Raw genomic sequence first — 20,447 nt, forward strand, 5'->3', positions numbered from 1 at the left:
TTCCCCTCATCCTTTTACCTGATGATAAAAGGAGCTCAGGTTGGTCAGACAGGACCTGCCCTTCCTCACCCCGAGCTGGCTGGGGCTGATCCCCTGTCCATCCATCCTGCAGGTGCTGTGTGATTGCCCCCAGGATGATCTTTCTGGTCCCAAATCTCTGTTCTTCACCTGGGGTGCCAAGAGCTGCTGAAAAAGAGAGATTTCTCTTGATTTCTGCTCTGCAGAAGGGGGTGTTGGGCAGCTGAGTCTTTTCAGGGCTTGCATACAATAATAATAATAATTAAAAAAAAAAATTCTTCCCTACAAAATAGCAACCAAGGAGAAACCACACAGAATACGTGATGGGTTCTTTCTGCTTCATATTCACCACTCCCAACTCTACAGCTGCATCCAAGCTCGTGTTGGAAATATTTATTCATGGTTTGAAATATTTATTTATGATTTGAAATATTTATTCAGCATTATTCACCAGTGGGGGTGTAGTGTGGTATTCTAATTACCAGCTACTACAGGGAAACACCTTCAGCGTTGCTTTAATCCCAAATCATGCACACATTGTGCAGCCAGAATAAAATTTAAAAAAAGAAAGGAAAAAACCAAACAAACATAAGCAACACACACACAAAAATGCTATAAAACCACCAAGCAGAAATTTCACAGCATCACAGAAAGGTTTGGGTGCTCCAAGGTTCCTTCCAACCTGGCCTTGAATTCAGTTTCCACCTCTCAGGATCCTCTGTGCTGGCTTAGCTCCACCCTAAACACATCCCAAGGCTCGGATCCCATCCCACAAATGCCCCAAACCTGATCAAATTGGGATTTTTCTCACTCTTAATCCTTTTACTCCCACACCATCCTCAGCACCGTCCTCAGCCCTCACCCACAGCAACCCAGGTGGAGGAAGGAATGGAGGGAGGGATGGATGGAGAAGAACTGTGTCCAGTTCTGGGCCCCTCAGCCCCTCAGGAAGGAGATTGAGGTGCTGGAGCAGGTCCAGAGAAGAGCAAGGAGGCTGTGAAGGGATCCAGCAGAATTGCTGTGAGGAAGGGCTGAGGGAGCTGGGGGTGTTGAGGCTGGAGAAGAGGAGGCTCAGGGGAGACCTCATCACTCTCTGCAACTCCCTGAAAGGAGGTTGGAGCCAGGGGGGGTTGGGCTCTTTTCCCAGGCAACTCTCAGCAAGACAAGAGGGCAGGGTCTCAAGTTGTGCCAGGGGAGGTTTAGGTTGGAGATGAGAAAGAATTTCTTTCTGGAGAGGGTGATCAGGCATTGGAATGGGCTGCCCAGGGAAGTAGTGGATTCTCCGTGTCTGGAGATCTTTCCAAAGAGCCTGGATGTGGCACTGAGTGCCATGGGCTGGGAACCACGGGGGAAGTGGATCAAGGGTTGGACTTGATGAGCTCTGAGGTCCCTTCCAACCCAGCCAGTTCTTTGATTCTGTGATACTATGGATGGATGGATGGAGGGAGGGAGGGAGGGAGGGAGGGAGGGAGGGATGGATGGATGGATGGATGGATGGATCAGCCTCTCAGGGCCCCCCAGCCCCACCCTGTGGTTGCTATCCCTGGGGTGCTGCCCTAAGGCACATTCCCCATATCCCTCCCCTCCTCCCCATCCCATTTCTGGCTCCGCCCCGCACATGCGCTGCCGTTTTTGGGCCCCTCTCGGCCTCCGTGGGTCACGTGACGCCGGGCAGGGCCCGCCATGGCGGCCACCAGGTACCGGAGGTTCCTGAAGCTGTGTGAGGAGTGGCCGGTGGAGGAGACGAAACGGCAGCGGGATTTGGGAGTTTTCCTGCGGCAGCGGGTGGCACAGGCGTTCCGGGAGGGGGAGAACACGCAGGTGAGACCCGAGGGGGACAACGCCGCGGCGGAAAGATGCGGGAACGGGACTGGGGAGGGGGGGGGGTGAGGCGGGGCCTGGGCCGAGCTGGCGCCTTCTCCCTGAGAGGCTCTGGAGGGGTTTGAGGGCGGTGTCTGGGCTCGGTTGGGTGCGGACAGGGTGGGGTTGGTGGTATGGGGACCTCCTCTTGTTACTCCTGAGGAGAAGGTGGGGGTTGAGGGCACCGCCATGTAACGGGGCTGCCCCCCCTGCCCCGGTCTCTTTAGGAACCCCGCAGAGCTTTCACCAGGTCCCCTCAGGAACCCCCCGGAGCCCCCCCCTGAGTCTCCTCAGGAATCCCACAGATCCTTGCCCCTCGGTCCCCTCAGGAACCCTGCAGAGCCCCCCCTGGGTCCCCCAGGAACCCCACAGATACTTCTCCCTGAGTCCCCTCAGGAACCCCGTGGGTCCTTCCCAGTTGGTCCTCTCAGGAACCCTGTACAGCCCCCCCTTGGTCCCCAAAGGAACCCTACAGATCCTTTCCCTAAGGTCCCTCAGGCACCTCACAGACCCTTGCCCCCAGGTCCCTCAGGAACCCACAGATTCTTCCCAGTTGGTCCCCTCAGGAACCTGCAGAGCCCCCACCTGGGTCCCCTCAGGAACCCCTCACATCCTTCCCCCCGGGTCCCTCAGGAACCCCACAGATCCTTCCCAGTTGGTTCCCTCAGGAGCCCCTCATATCCTTCCCCCTGGGTCTTCTCAGGAACCCTGCAGAGCCCCCCTTGGGTCCTTCAGGAGCCCCCCAGATCCCTAAGGAACCCCCCAGATTCCTCCCCCTAGGTCTCTCAGGAACCCTGTGGATCCTTCCCAGTTGGTTCCCTCAGGAACTCTGCACAGCCCCCCCTAGGTCCCCTCAGGACCCCCCAGATCCTTTCCCACAGGTGCCCTCAGGAGCCCCCCAGATCCCTTCTCCTGGGTCCCTCAGGAACCCTGCAGAGCTCCCCTCTGGGCCCCCTTAGGTCCCTCCCTGTGTGCCCCCTCGGGTCCCTCAGAGCCCTCCTGGTTCCTTCAGGCTCCAGCCCAGCCCTTTAAACCCCTCCCCAGCAGCCACATCCCCTGTTGCTGGCCCAGGAGAAGCTGCAGTGCCTGCCAGAGGCTCCCACCCTTCAGGTGCTCTGCAGAGCCCCACACCTCGAGTCCTGTGTCCAGTTCTGGGCCCCTCAGCCCCTCAGGAAGGAGCTTGAGGTGCTGGAGCAGGTCCAGAGAAGAGCAAGGAGGCTGTGAAGGGATCCAGCAGAATTGCTGTGAGGAAGGGCTGAGGGAGCTGGGGGTGTTGAGGCTGGAGAAGAGGAGGCTCAGGGGAGACCTCATCACTCTCTGCAACTCCCTGAAAGGAGGTTGGAGCCAGGGGGGGTTGGGCTCTTTTCCCAGGCAACTCTCAGCAAGACAAGAGGGCAGGGTCTCAAGTTGTGCCAGGGGAGGTTTAGGTTGGAGATGAGAAAGAATTTCTTTCTGGAGAGGGTGATCAGGCATTGGAATGGGCTGCCCAGGGAAGGAGTGGATTCTCCGTGTCTGGAGATCTTTCCAAAGAGCCTGGATGTGGCACTGAGTGCCATGGGCTGGGAACCACGGGGGGAGTGGATCAAGGGTTGGACTTGATGAGCTCTGAGCTCCCTTCCAACCCAGCCCATTCTATGATTCCTGCAGCTCTGGACCCACAAACTCGTGGGTCTGCAGGGCTGGAGCTGCTGAGGGTGTTGTGCTGCCTCTGCTGGGCCATGAGGGGGGCCACAGCCCTGGTGAGGTGCAGTGGTTGTAAAATGGGGTCCCAGCTGCAGCTGTGAGAGTGTTGGAGTTCAGGCTTTGGTGCTGCTTGGCTTGGGCTGCTGGATTTTTTTCCAGGCTTGGAGAGGTGCAGCTGTGGGATGCAAACGTGCCCTTTCTGAGCAGAAAACCCATTGTTCCAGATATGCATTTGTGACCTCAAGAGCTTGTTACAGGCACCTGATTCCCTATTGGACACCAGAAGAGTCAGCAGCAGGCATTTCTGAAGCTGCTTATTGCTTTTTTTGTCTGCTCAATTCAGCTGAATCTGCTGCACCATTTGGCTGCACAATCCCAGAGCTGCCACTCAGCCTGGAAATCCAAATTGATGCCTGCAGCACTGGGATCAGTTTGTCTGGAGCAAAGGGAAAGGCACAGGAGGGAAGGGTTAGAGCCCTAAAGGAGACTTTTCTCAGCCTCGTGGCTGTTTGAAACCCCTGGGATCAGATTTCCTGCTTTTCCCAGGGTGTCTGTGGGGAGGAATTCTGCTCCTGCAAGGCAGGGAGTGGCTGTTCCTGCTGCCATGACCAAACCATGAGCTGGGACACTGGAAATGGTGAAGCTGCAGATCCCCTGACTCTTGACAGTCCTTCTGTCCCCACGTCCTCTCTCCTGGAATCAGGAGAAGCTTTCCCTGGGTTTCTGTGGCTGGTGCAGAGGAGGTGTCCCCTGCCCTGTGTCCCTGTCCAGCTCTCCTCATCCTGCTGGCTGGCACTCTGCATCCATTTCACTCCTTTCTGGTTGATCTGGAGCAGCAGGGCCCAAATTCTGCTCCAGTTGGGTCCCACTGCTCAGAAATAAAACCCCAGGTGATGGCTCTGCAGGGCAGACTCAACTCTGAGGCTCCTGACAGAGGTTGGGGCATTAGCAAAAGCTTTCCAACTTCCTAGACCAAACTAGAAAGCAGATTTTTATTTTTTTTCTTTAAATCTGCTGCTTTTTCCTCATCAGTTATAAACTCTTCTCAGCCTGCACTGGGAGCTTTTTGACTTTCAGGCCTAGGATGTTATCCTCTCTGGGGCTTTAGGATAAAACTAAACTCAAATCCTAAACTTTTTAGGATAAAACAGGGGGCAGAAGTGGCCTTGGAGCTGGAATTCTTCCAGATTTCACATCAGTGGCTGATAAACACCAGAAGGGAAGTGTCCAGCAGTGTTTTGGATCTTCACAACTGCTCTGTCAGATGGGTTTAGAACAGAATTTAAGGAAAATCCCACACCTCCTTTTAATTTGAGACCAAGCAGATGGAGGGGAAAATAAAAATAAAAAGAGCAGGAGAGGCCACCTGAGCTTGACCTCCTCACAGCCCTCAAATCTTTTAGGTTTTTTTTTTTGGTGTGGGGGTTTTAAACCCTGTGATACTTTGATTCCTTTCCAGATTGCTGACCCTGAGACCTGTGACCAAATGTATGAGAGTTTGGTGAGGATCCACACCAACTACTACAAGAACAAGGTGAGTTCTGGCAGCACTCAGCTCCCTCATCCCACTGGGATTCCTGGGAAGGTCCTGGCAGGCAAACAAAGGGTGCTCAGGGGGGTGCAGCTCTCCCTTTGGCAAAACCTCCTGGGTCATGATGCAGCTGAGAGCTTTTGGGGTGGATAAATGGAATTCTGTAAGGTTTGCTTGCCAGGCTGCTCTGTGGTGGTGTTTTTAGCTGTTCTCATGCATTCCAAGGAACATCTTTTCCCCCTCTCTCTTTTTCCCCAAATTATTTTCTTCCTGGTGAAGTACCCACGCCTGAAAGACACAAACTTCACAGGAGTGACAGTGGAAGACTGCAAGATGATCCTGTCCACAGGTAGGAGCTCAGTGCTGGGTGTGAGGAGTGCTGCAGCAGATAAAAAGGGCACTGCAGGCCTGGTGGTGGTTGTGACATCACTTCTGCTGAATCCCTGTGACCCAAGGAGAGGACAGCAAGGAAAGCAGGATGTTTAATCAGGAGGAAGTTCAGGAATAATTGAGGAAATCTTCAGTAATCCACCAGGGTGTAAAGTCAACTGGATTTTGAACCATCAGAGGCTTTGCAAGGGCTCTTTGAGCTGGAGGAAACCCATTTGCTGCCTCGTGCCCCAAATTCTCAGCTTCTGTAACACCATGTTCAAATTCCCTGCTGTATTTTTCCTTTTGTATCAGAGTTTGAGAGAAAACAGGGTCCAGGATGCACAAATATTCTCAGCCAGTTCATTTATTAAGGGCAGTGCAGGAAGCCAGAGCAGTTTTGTTCTGCTCCAGTTCCTAACTTTGACTGCATGGAAACTGAATATCAGTTGTGAGGGATAAGGGACTCTGCACAACTGATTGGAAGGGAAAACAAATTTGCTTCAGGCCCTGGAATAGAAATTCATTAAGTTGTAAAGTCAGAAAAAGGATAATTTATGTGAGGCAAAGCTTGACAAAGGGTTTTCATTCCCCAGCTTCTCTTCCTCTTTCCCCATCTCACTCTTTCTCCTCTCACAGACATTCTGAAACAGATGGAAAACATGAAAAAAGGGCCCTGGAAAAAACTGAGAGAAAAGTTTTCTGCCAAGAAGCCTGAAGAGGATTCACAGTGACAGCCTGACCCTCAGGTTCCCCTCTGTACATACTCCTGAAGCACTCCTGTGCTGCCATGATTAATAAAACCATTTCTTCCTCTTAGTAAGAGGAAGTGTTTTGGTGTTCTGACCTACACCTTTCTCCTTCCACTTGTATTGTCCCCTTCTTTTTTTTTTTGGTTTCCTGGAAAATCCAGGCTGCAGCTTTAGACATTTGTGACCTTTTGAGAGCAGTGTGGGGGAGAAGAAAGAACTTTGTGGTGTTGGAGCAGATCCTTTGTGTTCCAAGAGATGGAACAAGCAGGAAGGGGGAACAACTGAATTAACTTTAAATTTCCTTGTGAAGGTAACAGTGAAAACTGTGGCTGGGCATGACTGTGGTGATGGGGAAAGTGAGGGAAACCTTGAATAATGCCATTATTTGGAGATTTTTGCCTTTTGAGAAGACAACAGGGGAGAGCTGAGGGTGAGTTTGCCAGGGGGACAGTGGGGAGGGTAAGAATTTAATTGAGATTTCAATCCAATGCTTTCCCTCAGCCTGGAGAGAAGGTTCTGGGTGGGTTACTGCAGAGCTGAGGGATAAAGATGTTTTCATGACTTGGTACCTAGGACCATAACCAAGTTTCCAGTGTGATTATTGTTGGGGCCTCTTTTTATTGCTTTTTAATGCTGGCAGCAGTGCCTGTTCTTGGGAGGCAGAGGGCTGGAGGTGGGAGAGCACTGCTTGGCTGGGGAAGGATGAGTGTCTAAGAACACAGTTTGGCTCCAGGCACCAGCACCTGCTCCTTTGCCTGTATTTTAGTGTTCCATAGGCAGGATTCTCCTGGGAAGTGGTGAGAGACTTGGAAACCTTGCAGCAGGCTCTAATCCAGAGCTTCAGAAAAGAAGGCTGGAGTTGAGGGGGGGGTTCCAGCATTCTCCTGAAGCTTCTGACTGGAGCAGTGTGGTGGGTTTTAGTGTTTTGGAGCTGGGGCTGTTGGGTTGTGGAGCTCCCTGGGGCTTTGGTGTGCTCTGTATTTTTATTTCCAACCCCCCCCTTGTACACAGAGTGCAGAGCCAGGGGGCTTTCTCTACCACGTTTAAGTTTTTATTATAACATGATTTTGGGTTTAATTTAGTTAAGGCAATTTACACTTTAGTTCTTAAGTAACAACAACAAAAAATAAACCAAAAAACAACCCAACAAAACAGACAAACAAACAAAAAAAACCCAACAAAAAAAAGTAAAACATTATACCAGAGATGAAACTAAAACACAGGACACCCCTTCACAGTGAACTCCTGTAAACCTGCAGCCTCCTACCACTACTGCCCAGATATCCTTGGCCCCCAGAAGGTGAAAAGTTCACACTAGCACAAGCTCAGCTCCTCATCCTCACCTGCTGAGTTAAATTAAATCCATCTCCTGGAGTTTAGCTCCTCTTTCCTGCACCCCAGTGATGAACAGAATTCTTTAAATGGAGAGGGATCAGCACGGGGCAGGTAGAGCAGATGGAATGGGTGGCTTGCAAAGATCCAGGTGTACTGGTGCCACTCTTGGAATAAGTTAAATATTGCAGCCCTACATCTAGTGACACCACACCCGAGGTGGAGGCCATGGAGATGAAGATAAACCCCTCCCCGTTTGCCAAAGAAGAAGAGTGATTGCAATGAGGAATAAAAAGTCCTGTATAATTTTATCTTCCTACAAGGGCATTGGAGTAACTTGTGGGTCCCAGGTATTTGGAGGAATCCTGGCCAATCCCTGGTTCCTCAATTGCTTACAAGCTCTCTAGGGAAAATGGTGCCTGGGAAACCCTTCTGCCTGGTCCCTCCTGCTCCAGCAGCCACGGCCAGGGGTGGAATCCAGGGAGAAGCCTCCTTGTCCCTCAGTGGGTGAAGCTGCTGAGGCTTCTTCTCCAGCTCCTTCTCCAGCTCAGTGGTTGATGGAGTTCTGGACATCCACAAATCCCATCCTTTGCCTGCGCTTCCTCTGCTCTGTCATCTGGAGGGCAAACAAGGAGAGGGGTGAGGGAGGGAACCAGGCTGCCTCAGGTCACTGATGTGCTCCTCTAACCAGGCTGCCTAAAGCATCTGCCAGGAAACACTGGGAGCTGGATTCGAGCTGAGGAGGAAGGAGCAAAAAGCTGTCCCAGGTGTCCCTGACCCCCCCCCCCAAAAAAAAACAAACCCAGGAGCTCTTTGTGTCTGAAGTTCATAGAATCACAGAATTGGCTGGGTTGGAAGGGACCTCAGAGCTCATCAAGTCCAACCCTTGATCCACTCCCCCCGTGGTTCCCAGCCCATGGCACTCAGTGCCACATCCAGGCTCTTTGGAAAGATCTCCAGACACGGAGAATCCACTACTTCCCTGGGCAGCCCATTCCAATGCCTGATCACCCTCTCCAGAAAGAAATTCTTTCTCATCTCCAACCTAAACCTCCCCTGGCACAACTTGAGACCCTGCCCTCTTGTCTTGCTGAGAGTTGCCTGGGAAAAGAGCCCAACCCCCCCCCTGGCTCCAACCTCCTTTCAGGGAGTTGCAGAGAGTGATGAGGTCTCCCCTGAGCCTCCTCTTCTCCAGCCTCAACACCCCCAGCTCTCTCAGCCCTTCCTCACAGGAATTCTGCTGGATCCCTTCACAGCCTCCTTGCTCTTCTCTGGACCTGCTCCAGCACCTCAAGCTCCTTCCTGAGGGGCTGAGGGGCCCAGAACTGGACACAGGACTCAAGCTGTGGCCTCCCCAGGGATGAGCACAGGGGCAGAATCCCTTCCCTGGACCTGCTGGCCACGCTGTTCCTGAGCCAGCCCAGGATGCCACTGGCCTTCTTGGCCACCTGGGCACACTGCTGGCTCCTCTTCAGCTTCCTGGCAATCCAGACTCCCAGCTCCCTTTCTGCCACTCTGTGCCCAGCCTGGAGCTCCCCATGGGGTTGTTGTGGCCAAAGTGCAGGACCCGGCACTTGGAATGTTGAACCTCATCCCATTGGGATCATCCCAACTCTCCAGTCTGTCCAGGTCCCTCTGCAGAGCCCTCCTGCCTTCCAGCTGATCCACACTCCCTCCAGCTTGGTGTCATCTGCGAGTTGTGCTGGTTCTGCTTCCTGCTCCTTGCAGTTAGTGTTTGGTGAGGACAGCAGGGTTCTACTCAGCTGTTTCTCAAGCATTTCTCTTTTGGGGACAGCATTGAGTACCTGTTCCTTCAGCTCATTCAGCTGGGAGGTGAGGTGGGACACCAGCTTCATCGTGGTGTTGAGTTTGTCCTGAAGATTCCGGATCTCGTTCTGTTCCCCTTCCCCTTCATTGCTGACCAGGGACATGGCTCGCATCCGGGGGAACCAGTCCAGGTTCTTGTTCTGGAAAGGCAAGCAGGGAGAATGGGAGTTGGAGGGGGTGAGGAGGTGGGAGGAGAAGGGGTAGGAGTTAGCAGCAAGCCTGCCTCTGCTTAGGGTTAAAAATTCTCAAAGCCTTTTTGGTATCTTGGAAGCCTTTCCATGAATGCTCCATTTCTAGCTTTGTTTTGGGTTTTGTTTTTTTCTGACAGCCTTCTGGGCTCCAAATGTTTTTTTCTCCATTTCCTTTCCCTCCTTTCTTGCCTTACAATCCCCTTCATATCCCACTCCCCTCCTGCTTGGTTCTGCCCTCAGCTCAATCCTTGGACACATCAGACAGACAAGGGGGGCTTGGCTGAGGCTGCCAAGGGGCAAGAACCAGTTAAGAAGGAACAACATTGTTAAATATTTCTTCTCAAAACTCTTTTTCCTTTAGCAAGGCCTTTTATTCTCAAATATTTAACAGCAAGCCTGCCTCTGCTTAGGGTTAAAAATTCTCAAAGCCTTTTTGGTATCTTGGAAGCCTTTCCATGAATGCTCCATTTCTAGTTTTGTTTTGGGTTTGGGTTTTTTTCTGACAGCCTTCTGGGCTCCAAATGTTTTTTTCTCCATTTCCTTTCCCTCCTTTCTTGCCTTACAATCCCCTTCAAGTCCCACTCCCCTCCTGCTTGGTTCTGCCCTCAGCTCAACCCTTGGACACATCAAACAGACAACAGGGGCTTGGCTGAGGCTGCCAAGGGGCAAGAACTAGCTAAGAAGGAACAACATTGTTAAATATTTCTTCTCAAAACTCTTTTTCCTTTAGCAAGGCCTTTTATTCTCAATTATTCCCCCAGGGATAGGCAGGTTGCTGGCCTGAGGGGTCAGGTACCTTGATCATCTGTGCCACGTAACTCTCTGGCCCGGTGTAATCCGTCTTGTTCTTCACTCTCACCAGCACTATGAAGTACAAGTAGTTCCACATGTTGTGCTCATATTTAATGTGCTCCTCAAAGGACACGGTCTTGTTGTCAAACTTGTCCCTTTCCAGTCCTGGGCGAGGCAATAAGAGAGGAGGGAGGAGATGGGGAGGGGAGGAGGAGGTGTGAGCAAGCAAACAAATGGGAGAGGAAGCGCAGATAATTGCATCCTCTCCCAGGTGTGATTTTTCAAGAAGTACTTTTAATAATTAGTTGGCATTTAGCACACAACAAGCATCCAAAATGAGGGGAAAATAACCCAGCTGGGTATTGAGGAGGCTTCTATTTTGAGTACTACCAGCTCTGCTTCCTGCTGAAGTAGCAAAAAGCATGAAATGGACCCAGTGGATCTTTTAAGGCAAAAAGCAGCCTGACTTATTGGGGCTGTCCCTTCCTTTGGATGCCATCCGGTGCCTGGAAGCATCCCACAACATTTTCTGCAGTTTATTTCCATGGTAATACAGTGTTTTTGATATTAAGAGATGGTCTCAGGAGTGACAGATGCACAGAGATAAGAACTCTGTGTGTGGGGGTTTGGTATAAACCCCTCATTAACAAAAGGTGAGGAACACCACAGAGCATTTCCCCTCTCAGTTTGTGTCCTTGTTTAAGCCCCCTCACCCTGCAGTACCCCCTGGGTTAAACAGATTGCAGTTTTGCTGTGAAACAAATGAAAACCAGAAAGCAGCTGAGATGATTTCCCATCCCTCAGCCTTAGAAAGGAGGAAAAGCTCCTGGGGAGCTCCCAAAAGCTCCAGAACTCACCACAGATGAAGCAGGTGGTCTTCAGGATCTCTTCCTTCTTTTGCTTCTCACTCCTCAGATCAGCAAAAGTGTCAATAATGACCCCAAAGATGAGATTAAGGACAATGATGATGACAATGAAGAAGAAGAGGAGGTCGTAGACGACCCGAGCAGGAAACAAGGATTCCTGGAATGGACAAAATGGACAAAAAATAAAAAAATGGACAAACAACGTGGCCACCTCTCCTCTGGCCACTGCTTTGTCTCATGGCCCATGGGCTGAGGGTACCAAGTGAGGAGGAACTCCAGAATAAAGAGAAGAGGAAAACCCCCAAGGAGAGTGGTGGGGACAGAGCTGGAAGTGTCACAGTTCCCAAGGGAGGGAGGAAGGGAGGGAGGGCAGCTGCAGGGTGGTGAACACAGCAGGATTGAGCAGCAGAAAAGGGGGTGCCCAAACTCACATCCTTGGATGGCTTCCTCAGGATGTCCCCCACACCCCCTCCATTCCTCAGGCCGTGGTTGAGGACGGTGACAATGCACATGAGCAGCGTGTCACAGGCACGTTCCCACGGGTCAGCCTCTGGTTCTGCAGGGCCAGAGGGGAGAAATCAAACCCAAAAACCCAGAGCACAGACAGACCAGACCCTTGCAGAGCATCCAGAGCTGTGGGCTGACTCTTGCTGCAGTGAGGCAGTGGCAGATCTGGGAGCAGATGCTCCTCGTGGATCTCCCCACCAGGAACCTCTCTCAGCAGCATCCCCAGCTTGACTCTTGCTCTGGAGGTGTTTGGCTGAGCACTCCTGAAGCTCCCACTTCTTTTAGCACTAAACTGAACCTACATCAACATGTTTTGATGCCAGGGTCAGTGCAAAATTTGCAGGCCTCTTGCCTAATATATGCCAGAAAACAGTGGTGGTTTTTTTTTTATTATGATTTTCTAATTTTTGCAACATTATTGTAGGATTTTATCTGAACTCACTGATAAACCAGCCAGCCAACCTACTCTGCCAGGGATGGACTTGACCTTTCTAAGGAGCTGACTTACTTTCCAAGGCAGTGGGCACAGCAGAGCAGCTGATTTTGTCCCCACTGCATGACTCCATGAAGGTCTCCATGTTCCTTTGCATCCCCAAGGGGTCATCTGCAAGAAAAAGAAACCACAGCCTGGTCAGAGCATCAGCTTGCCTTAGAAAGCTCCTGGCTGCTGTCACAGGTGCTCTGCAAGTTCTTCTTCTTGTAGGAAGAGAAGGTTCTGTGGGGGTTATTGCATAGCTGAAGGATAAAGGTTTTAATGCCATGTTGGTATATAGGGCCATAAACAAGTTTTAAGTGATTAGTCTATTGCTGTGGCCAATTTTTGTTGCTTTTTCAAGCTTCAAAAAGCTTTTGGAGCTTTAAAACATTTGCTTTGCATTTCCCTAGGATTTCCCAGGCTTTGAATCTTTTGATTATGTCCCAGCAAGACCTCAAGCTTCACCTGGAGCTGCCCTCCTGCTTTCCCCAACCCAGCCCAACCCCAGCAGGGCTGCCCAGGCAGGTGTCTTCTCCCCCCACCCCAACCCCAAAGCTACCAAGAGCTTTTTGAGGCTGTAACCCCCCTGATGTGATCATCACAGACACAGCCATGGATCTCTGGGAAGTGGGAAGCTCCTCACGGGATGCTCAAACTCCAGCAGGTTCCCCCTTGCCTCATCCTGACCCCTCTCCCCCCAAACACAAGGGCTGAAGGCCCAACCTTGGCTTGCTGTGCTGTCTGGCAGGCGATCCACCTCCAGGATGAAGTCATCCTTCAGGAAAAGGAAGCCCACGATGGAGAAGAGGTAGACAAGGATGAGAGCCAGGAGGGCTGTCAGGAGGATGGAGCGCCCGTTCCGGGTGACGCTTTTGATGACGTTAAACAAGGTCTCCTCCCGGTAGATCAAATCAAAGAGCTGGAAGGACCCAGGAGCAAAAGAAAGGCCGTGGGGTGGCTTTTCTTGGTTAAGCCTGGCCTACCTACATCCCCTCTTTATTCTTGGATCACTCCAGCAGACCTTGACTCACTTTCACAAGAAAGCATTTGAAGTTTCCCGGAGGGAAGCGGAGAAGAAGGAAGGGACTTAGCAGGAGAGCCAAGAATAGGACACATCCACCCTGCCCCTGCCCTCCCCAGCTCACGTTGTCTCCCAGCTGACCCAGATAAAGTGCACAGCAGAGATTAGAAAGAGAGAGATAGGAAAAGAGCAGGAGAGGGACAGTAATAGACACTGTCGGAAGGCAGGAGGATCAACCCACACCAAGATTTAGAGCAGAGGGAGCTGCTCTCACTGCTCTCATCACCCTGGAAGGTGGCACAGGAACCTTTTAGCTTCTAACAGGGCAGACCCTCCAGACCCCAGGCATTTACTGTACCAGGATGCTGTAGAAGAGTTCGTGCACAAAGAGCCCCAGGACACTGGTCACGATGTAGCCAACGTGGTAGAGAAATTCCACATCCATGATCATGGCTTTGTAACCTCGGATGAAGGTCCCACGGTTGCCCACGAAGCTCACCACGAAGACAATCTTGTTGGTCAGCTGGGGAATGAGGAGAAAACGGGAGGGATTGGGGTTTGCTGCCCTTTTGGGACTGCACAAAAAAGCCTCCTGGGGTTTTTTTTTTTTTTCTGGAGAACTTACATTGAGAGCTCCCAATATGTTCAGAGTCAGCCCAATCCCCAGGTAATAAATGGACCTGAGGATCAGGGCCACCAGGAGGGGTCGGACACCGTAACGCTTGGTGAACAGGGCCATGATGGAGAAGCAGATCAGAATCCAGAAAAGCACAGAGATCAGTGGGGAATCCAGGACTCCTGGGGAGAGAAGATCCACAGGCATGGAAAGGCAGGAGCTGCCCGTGGGACACTGAGCTGCTGCCTGGAAAACCTGATGTGATGGTCAGCAGAGAGGAGTTTACACTGCACTGCAAGGACTGGGATTGACTGGGGTGGTCTGAGTGCCATCTGCTTCTTACTGCATCCTACTGCCACCTTCCTGACATCTTTTATCTGAGGTCCCCAAGCCACTGTACCTGGTGGTGGCTCTGCCTGGCAGCTGCTGTGATTGCTGTCACTGCTCCCCCCATTTCACAGAAAGGGAGAAGAGACTTTTCTTTAGGAGGAAGCAGTGGGAGGGCTGGCAACTCCCATCTTGCCTCAATTCCTGCCTTTGACCATCAGAAAGGACTTGGGGAGGCAAAAGGGTGAGGGGCTGCAGGCAAAGGGAGTGCTTTTCCTGCACACAGAGGTCTGGTTTTTCTTCCACCTTGATGAGCATCAGCTACTGGGACACTTACCCATGGAAGTGGCTTCAACATAGGGGTAGAAGAAAGCAATGATTATGTTGATGAAGACAGCCAGGTTGAAGGAAATGCTCCCCCAGAGTGTCATTCTGCGGGAGAACCAGTACATCAGGGGCATGCCTGGGGGGAGAGGAGGCAGACACACAAATCTCAGCCAACCTTGTGCCAACCAGGGAAGGTTCTGCCCTCCCAGCCATCCAAAGTGCTCAGCTCAGCTCAGCTTCCAGGCTCAGAGGGACCATTGTCTTTAAAACATTAACAGAACTCCCTCCTTATCTGCTGGAATTGAGTGCAAGTTCAAAACATTACAAGATTTCTGGGCTTTTTGGGCTGCTCTGGCACCTTGCACTCATATCAGCTCTGTTCTCCTCCCCACCTCCCACCACCCTGGTGTCCTTCACAGCCACAGTGTTTCCAGCACTGGTGTTTGGTCCCAGAGAGACCCAGCCAGCAATTTCCCATCCCCACTGGGAACTTGTTTCCTGCTGAATTCCTCAGCCCGTTTTGACAGGATTTGCAGGTGTTTTCAGAGCTGCAGCACAGTGTTTACAGTGGGACTTTTAGTGAGCTCCTGTTAGTTCAAGGATTTCCATTCCAGTGCAGCCCTGAAAGCACCTAAGCAGGTCTGCAGGATGCAGAGAAACAAGTTTCATTCCCCATATGTAGCTGTTAAAATCTGGCTTGGGATACAGCAACTGGAAACAAAAGGAAGAGAGGATTTTCCAGGGGAAAACACCTCCAGGTCTCATCCCAGGAACTGCACTGCCAGGTATGGGACAAACACATCCCTGAGCTCCTGATTAACCTCCACACCCTGCAAACTTCCAAGGGGGTCATGCTGGGGCACAAGGAGCTTGGAGATTTGATTTCCCAGGGTTTGCAGCCCTTCCCAGCTCCCCTTTGTCCCAGGAGGAGCTGCTCCAAGCACCCGCCCGTCAGGAAGGTTTGCTCTTACTCCGCAGTTTTTTCTGCCATTCCATCTCGTTGTGGAGGAAGGAGGACTGGTCAAAGAAATCACTGACTTTGCTGCCTTGCTCGTCCTGCTCCGTGGTGGTGAAGAGCCTGTACTTGGTCTCCTTGGTGAGGAATTCACAGATTCCAGGCACAGGGAAGATGATTTGCTCCATGCTGCGGTCCAGGCGCACGATCTGGGGGAAGGGAAGGGAAGGAGCCTTCAGATCCCCCCTTCTGCCAGCTTTTGGTTTTCCTCTTTCCTACACCCAGCTGTGCCTTCCCCTCTTCCCTCCCACTCCATAAGATTTCAACCATCACAGGCCACTTGGCTAGAATCCTACATATGGTCTCAGCAAAGCGGGCAACTGGGAGCACTGGTTCAGCTGCCAGGAGATCCCAGCTGGCAAAGAGCTGCCAGATCAGCTGCATCCCAGCTGCTGATGGGGAGAAAAAGGAAAAATCTGGAGGGTGAGCTCCCCGTGGGCTCTGCCAACACCTCCAGCTCTCTCCAGAGCCCGTGGTTCATCTGCTTCTCACCAGCACAGGAATGGGAAGGCTCCCAGTGCAAGGTCACGGGGCAGGAGGCAGCCAGAGCACCCTTGGGCTCCACCACCCACGAGCAGCCTGGCAACCCAAGAGCCAAACCCCAGGTCTTGCCTCGATTTGGGATGTGTGTTTCTCATAATATGCCAGGGGATCCTCCTCTTCTTCCTGGACTGGGGCTGTGGATTTCAGCATCTGTGTCAGTTGTTTGTTGTTGAGGCTGAGCTGGGATGCAGGAAAGGGAGAGAGGATGAGGATGGGGCTCAGCCAGGTCTAACTCTGCCCTGGTAACAGAGTTCCTCAAAAGCAAGAAGAGCTGAGGAGGTTTCAGGGAAAAACAAATGAGTTTAAGTTTCCTAAAGGGCTCTGAGCCATCTCGGTGGTGACAGACGTTCCATTTCCTGCAATAATTACACCCAAATGCTGCTAATCCACAAATTACAAATCAATGCCTATTAAAGCCCAGGGAAATATTATTCCTGCTGAATCTCATTTGGGATCTAAGGCACACAGGCAAGAAATGGCAGCCAAAGACTCAGTCTTTCCTTTTCCTGAAGTGGAAGGGAAAAAACAAGTACCAGCACGACCCCCTCAGGGCCACCAACCTGTCCCTGCTGGATGTCACCCTACAGCTGAGCCCCACAAATACAGCCTGATGCACACAGCTTTGGGCTTCTAGTTTTGGCTACAAGAACACTGACACATATTTTGGGGTTTTTTTCCTTCTTTTTTTTCCTTCCTTTTTCCTTTCCTTTTTTTTTTTCCATCTTTTTCCCCCCGGGGTATCCCCAAACTCATCAAATCTTAACCAAGAGAAGCCAGGGGGGAGCTCAGGGAGGGTGGGAGACACAACTCCTGTGGTCAGGGTTGGGGGTGGGCTTGGGGGGAGGCTCTGCCTTTTTTCCTGAGCTCTCTCCATACCATGGATGAGATGCCTTCCTCCTCCTCCTCCTGGATCCTCTTCACAGGCTTCAGGAGCTGCTGCAGAGATTTGTTGTGTCGGGACAGCTGGAGAAGGGACAGGGACAGCAGGGTCAGCAGCCATGGTGGCTTCTCCAAGGAAGCCAAGAAGCCCAGGTCCCAGCCACCCCTCCCCAAGCAGCCAGGCTTGGAGAAAATGGAAATATTGAGGAAAAAAAAAAAAAAAGTGCAAAATTGGTGCTTGGGAGCCCAGTCTGGAAGGGACCTGGTGTCACCAGAGTGACTCTACCTGCAGCGCCAGGATATAAATGTTGTGGCCGACTTCCCGGGGGGAAACCTCAGCATTTTCACACTCCTCCTCCTGCAGATAAGCCTTCTTGATCACATCCACCTGCCAGGCATCACAAGGAGAGTGAGCTGCATCTCCCCATCTCCCATGGCCTTCCCACATCCTCCTGGAATGGCTCCGAGAAAGCCCTGGGATGAGGATGCTGCGGGAGGAGGTGGGAGCAGGGTTATGGCACCAGCTGAGATGCTGCTTGGGTTGCAGAGCAGAACCAGGAATGCAAAGCAGAGGCCCAGTACCAGGCAGGATGAAGGAGGCTGGGGACTGACCAGGACAAGGCTGGGGGGGTTTTGCCCTCAGCCCTTACCAGTTCCTGTGGGCGGAGGCTGATGAGGATACGTTCAGCGTTTTCACTGTCGTGTCTGCTCTCCATGAGGGCCAAGAGGAGCTTGGAGGCATTGTCCTGGGGAGGAGAAGGTCTTGCTGAGGGGACTTGTGCCCTCTCTCTGCCCAGGTTGGGCAGAAACTGTCCTGGGCCCTGCTCAGCTGCAACTTTCCTGTGCCAGAGCTTCTCCTGGTGGAGATGCACCAGCCCTGTCCCACCAACCCCTTGCCTGATGCCTGCCACATGCAGCACACTCCATGGCCATGCCAACAAGCCCAGGATCATTTGGGTTGGAAAGGACCTCAGAGATCATCAAGTCCAACCCTTGATCCACTCCCCCCATGGTTCCCAGCCCATGGCACTCAGTGCCACATCCAGGCTCTTTGGAAAGATCTCCAGACACGGAGAATCCACTACTTCCCTGGGCAGCCCATTCCAATGCCTGATCACCCTCTCCAGAAAGAAATTCTTTCCAATCTCCAACCTAAACCTCCCCTGGCACAACTTGAGACCCTGCCCTCTTGTCTTGCTGAGAGTTGCCTGGGAAAAGAGCCCAACCCCCCCCTGGCTCCAACCTCCTTTCAGGGAGTTGCAGAGAGTGATGAGGTCTCCCCTGAGCCTCCTCTTCTCCAGCCTCAACACCCCCAGCTCCCTCAGCCCTTCCTCACAGGAATTCTGCTGGATCCCTTCACAGCCTCCTTGCTCTTCTCTGGACCTGCTCCAGCACCTCAAGCTCCTTCCTGAGGGGCTGAGGGGCCCAGAACTGGACACAGGACTCAAGCTGTGGCCTCCCCAGAGCTGAGCACAGGGGCAGAATCCCTTCCCTGGACCTGCTGGCCACGCTGTTCCTGAGCCAGCCCAGGATGCCATTGGCCTTCTTGGCCACCTGGGCACACTGCTGGCTCCTCTTCAGCTTCCTCTCAATCCAATCCCCTCACCCAGTGCTCTTTCCCCACATCCCCCCAGCCCCAGGCTCTGCTCACCTTCAGCTGCAGGACCAGGTCCATGCGGTACTTGCAGAGGGGACTGATGTCATTGAGGATGAGGGCTGTGATGATGTCGATCCCGTTGGATTCGTGGGTCACGATGCAGCTCTGGAGGAGCAACACAGATGGGTTATGCCATGGATGCTGCCAATCCTTCCTTCCAACACAGCCCAGGTCCAAAGCAGTGCCCTGCCCCACAGCTCCATCTCCATCATGATTATTTAACCCTTATTTTCATTTAGCAAGGGGGTTGTTGGGCTCCTCTCTCCAGCAAGAAGGGACAGGACAAGAGGAAACAGCCTCAGGTTGCACCTGGGGAGGGTTAGATTGGACATCAGAAGAAACTTCTTCCTTGAAAAGGTGATGAAACCCTGGGCCAGGCTGGCTGAATCACCATCCCTGGAGGGGTTTAAAAGCCATGGAGCTGTGGGGCTGAGAGACAGGGATTAGCTCTGGATGCAGTAGGGTTGGATTAATGCTTGGGCTCACTGACCTTAAAATTCTTGTCCAACCAGAAGGATCCTGATGCCCCAGACAGCATCCCTCTGCACCCCAGCACCCACATTCTGCTCCCATTCACCCCCTGCCACCCAGAGGCTCTGTCTCTGCTGCTTTCCCACACCTCACCCCTCCCCTGACGAACATCAAACCCCCCCAACCCCACCAGGACCTCCCCAGATCCCCTCCCCAGACCTGGTTCTCGTGGCAGGGCCCTTGGCAGTACTCAGTGAGGGTCTCCAGGGTCTGGGTGATGAGGGCCACGTTGTACTCATTGATGTAAAGCCCCAGCAGCCCCAGCCCCCCTGTGGTGCTGCCACACATGATGTCAAGGAACTGGAGGGTCTCACACACCAGGTTGTAGTTGGTTTTGTTGTTCTGGCACCGCAGGAAGTTCTGTGGAGCAAAGGATGCAGTGATGGGGCTGAGCTGTCCCCATCTCCACCTCCCCACTGGCTGCTGTTTGGTGGAGAATTGGGCTGGAGCCACACTGGGAATGTTCAGAGCACCAAGAGCAGTGAGACAGTCACACCACGAAGGGCTCCTTGCTCCTTCCCCACCACCAGAATGGAGATGCACATGCAGGTGGGGAAACTGAGGCACGGCAGCTGGGGTAGTGCCTTTTTTAGAGCAAACTCAGGCAGAGCCCAACCTCCCCCTTACACCCCAGCCCTGCAGCTTCTGCCCTGAGCCCAGAACCCCCCCATTAACCCACCTGCAGGTCCCTGTTGTGGTTCTCACAGAGCAGTTGCAGGAATCTCAGGATTGGCTCCATGATCAGGACTGTCACCCCCATTTCATTGTTCTGCCCCTGCTCCCCAGGGTCGTGGCCCTTCCCAAACCCCCCGGCCATGGGGCAGCGGGTGGGGGTCCCAGGCAGCAGGAAGGTTTCTCCTCGTCCTGGGGGAGCAACCCAACCTCATTAGCATGGGGTGACCCAATGAGACACCTGGGTCCTACCAAAGGGACCCGGCCCCCTACCTTTGGGGGCAGGCTCAGGTTCATCTTTGTCCTCACGAGGTTTGTTCCCAATGTCACTCATGTTGACAGAGACCGTGGACTTGGTCTCCTGCTGAGCCTTCTTCATGCGGTCATGCAAAACCTTGAAGAACTTCTCAGACTTCTTGTCGCTGGTCATCAGGTTGTAAAAGGATTTCTGGGAGGAGGGAGGACAAGAGGTGGTCAGATTTCCAGCACAGGAAAATAAATCCCCTTTCAAAACTGTCCCTGCCTGATGTGGGAGCCTCCAGCACTCAAGATAACTTGGCCAACAGGTCTTTTTCCATGCAGCTTCCCTGGACATCCCAGTCCTCCTGGATTTACCAAGGTGGGGGGGATTGTCCCCTGCTGCTCTGCTCTCCTTT

At 52.5% G+C, this 20,447-nt stretch overlaps 2 protein-coding genes across 2 annotated transcripts in view; one reads left to right on the plus strand and one right to left on the minus strand.

The window, feature by feature from the left end:
* Positions 1-1,660: 1,660 nt before the first annotated feature.
* Positions 1,661-6,281, plus strand: LOC103533662 (ubiquinol-cytochrome-c reductase complex assembly factor 2). The gene is made up of 4 exons (XM_030465502.1): positions 1,661-1,839; positions 5,021-5,095; positions 5,372-5,441; positions 6,101-6,281. The coding sequence occupies exons 1-4, from the start codon at positions 1,702-1,704 to the stop codon at positions 6,193-6,195; spliced, it is 378 nt and encodes a 125-aa protein (XP_030321362.1). The 5' UTR covers positions 1,661-1,701; the 3' UTR covers positions 6,196-6,281.
* A 985-nt stretch (positions 6,282-7,266) lies between these two features.
* ITPR3 (inositol 1,4,5-trisphosphate receptor type 3) overlaps positions 7,267-20,447 on the minus strand; it is a 31,160-nt gene continuing 17,979 nt past the window's right edge. Inside the window, exons 35-53 of the mRNA XM_030465462.1 lie at positions 20,065-20,239; positions 19,799-19,983; positions 19,279-19,479; positions 18,583-18,693; positions 17,582-17,677; positions 17,218-17,319; positions 16,929-17,015; positions 16,122-16,232; positions 15,466-15,658; positions 14,505-14,630; positions 13,850-14,022; positions 13,583-13,747; positions 12,927-13,122; positions 12,237-12,332; positions 11,653-11,777; positions 11,213-11,378; positions 10,360-10,520; positions 9,351-9,512; positions 7,267-8,161 (exon numbers count right to left, since the gene is read on the minus strand). Of these exons, the coding sequence (XP_030321322.1) occupies positions 8,093-8,161; positions 9,351-9,512; positions 10,360-10,520; positions 11,213-11,378; positions 11,653-11,777; positions 12,237-12,332; positions 12,927-13,122; positions 13,583-13,747; positions 13,850-14,022; positions 14,505-14,630; positions 15,466-15,658; positions 16,122-16,232; positions 16,929-17,015; positions 17,218-17,319; positions 17,582-17,677; positions 18,583-18,693; positions 19,279-19,479; positions 19,799-19,983; positions 20,065-20,239 (2,700 nt within the window). The 3' untranslated portion in view covers positions 7,267-8,092. The remainder of the gene's footprint in view (positions 8,162-9,350; positions 9,513-10,359; positions 10,521-11,212; positions 11,379-11,652; positions 11,778-12,236; positions 12,333-12,926; positions 13,123-13,582; positions 13,748-13,849; positions 14,023-14,504; positions 14,631-15,465; positions 15,659-16,121; positions 16,233-16,928; positions 17,016-17,217; positions 17,320-17,581; positions 17,678-18,582; positions 18,694-19,278; positions 19,480-19,798; positions 19,984-20,064; positions 20,240-20,447) is intronic.

Source organism: Calypte anna, chromosome 26 (assembly GCF_003957555.1).
Source record: "Calypte anna isolate BGI_N300 chromosome 26, bCalAnn1_v1.p, whole genome shotgun sequence".
In the NCBI taxonomy this organism is placed as follows: Eukaryota; Metazoa; Chordata; class Aves; order Apodiformes; family Trochilidae; genus Calypte; species Calypte anna.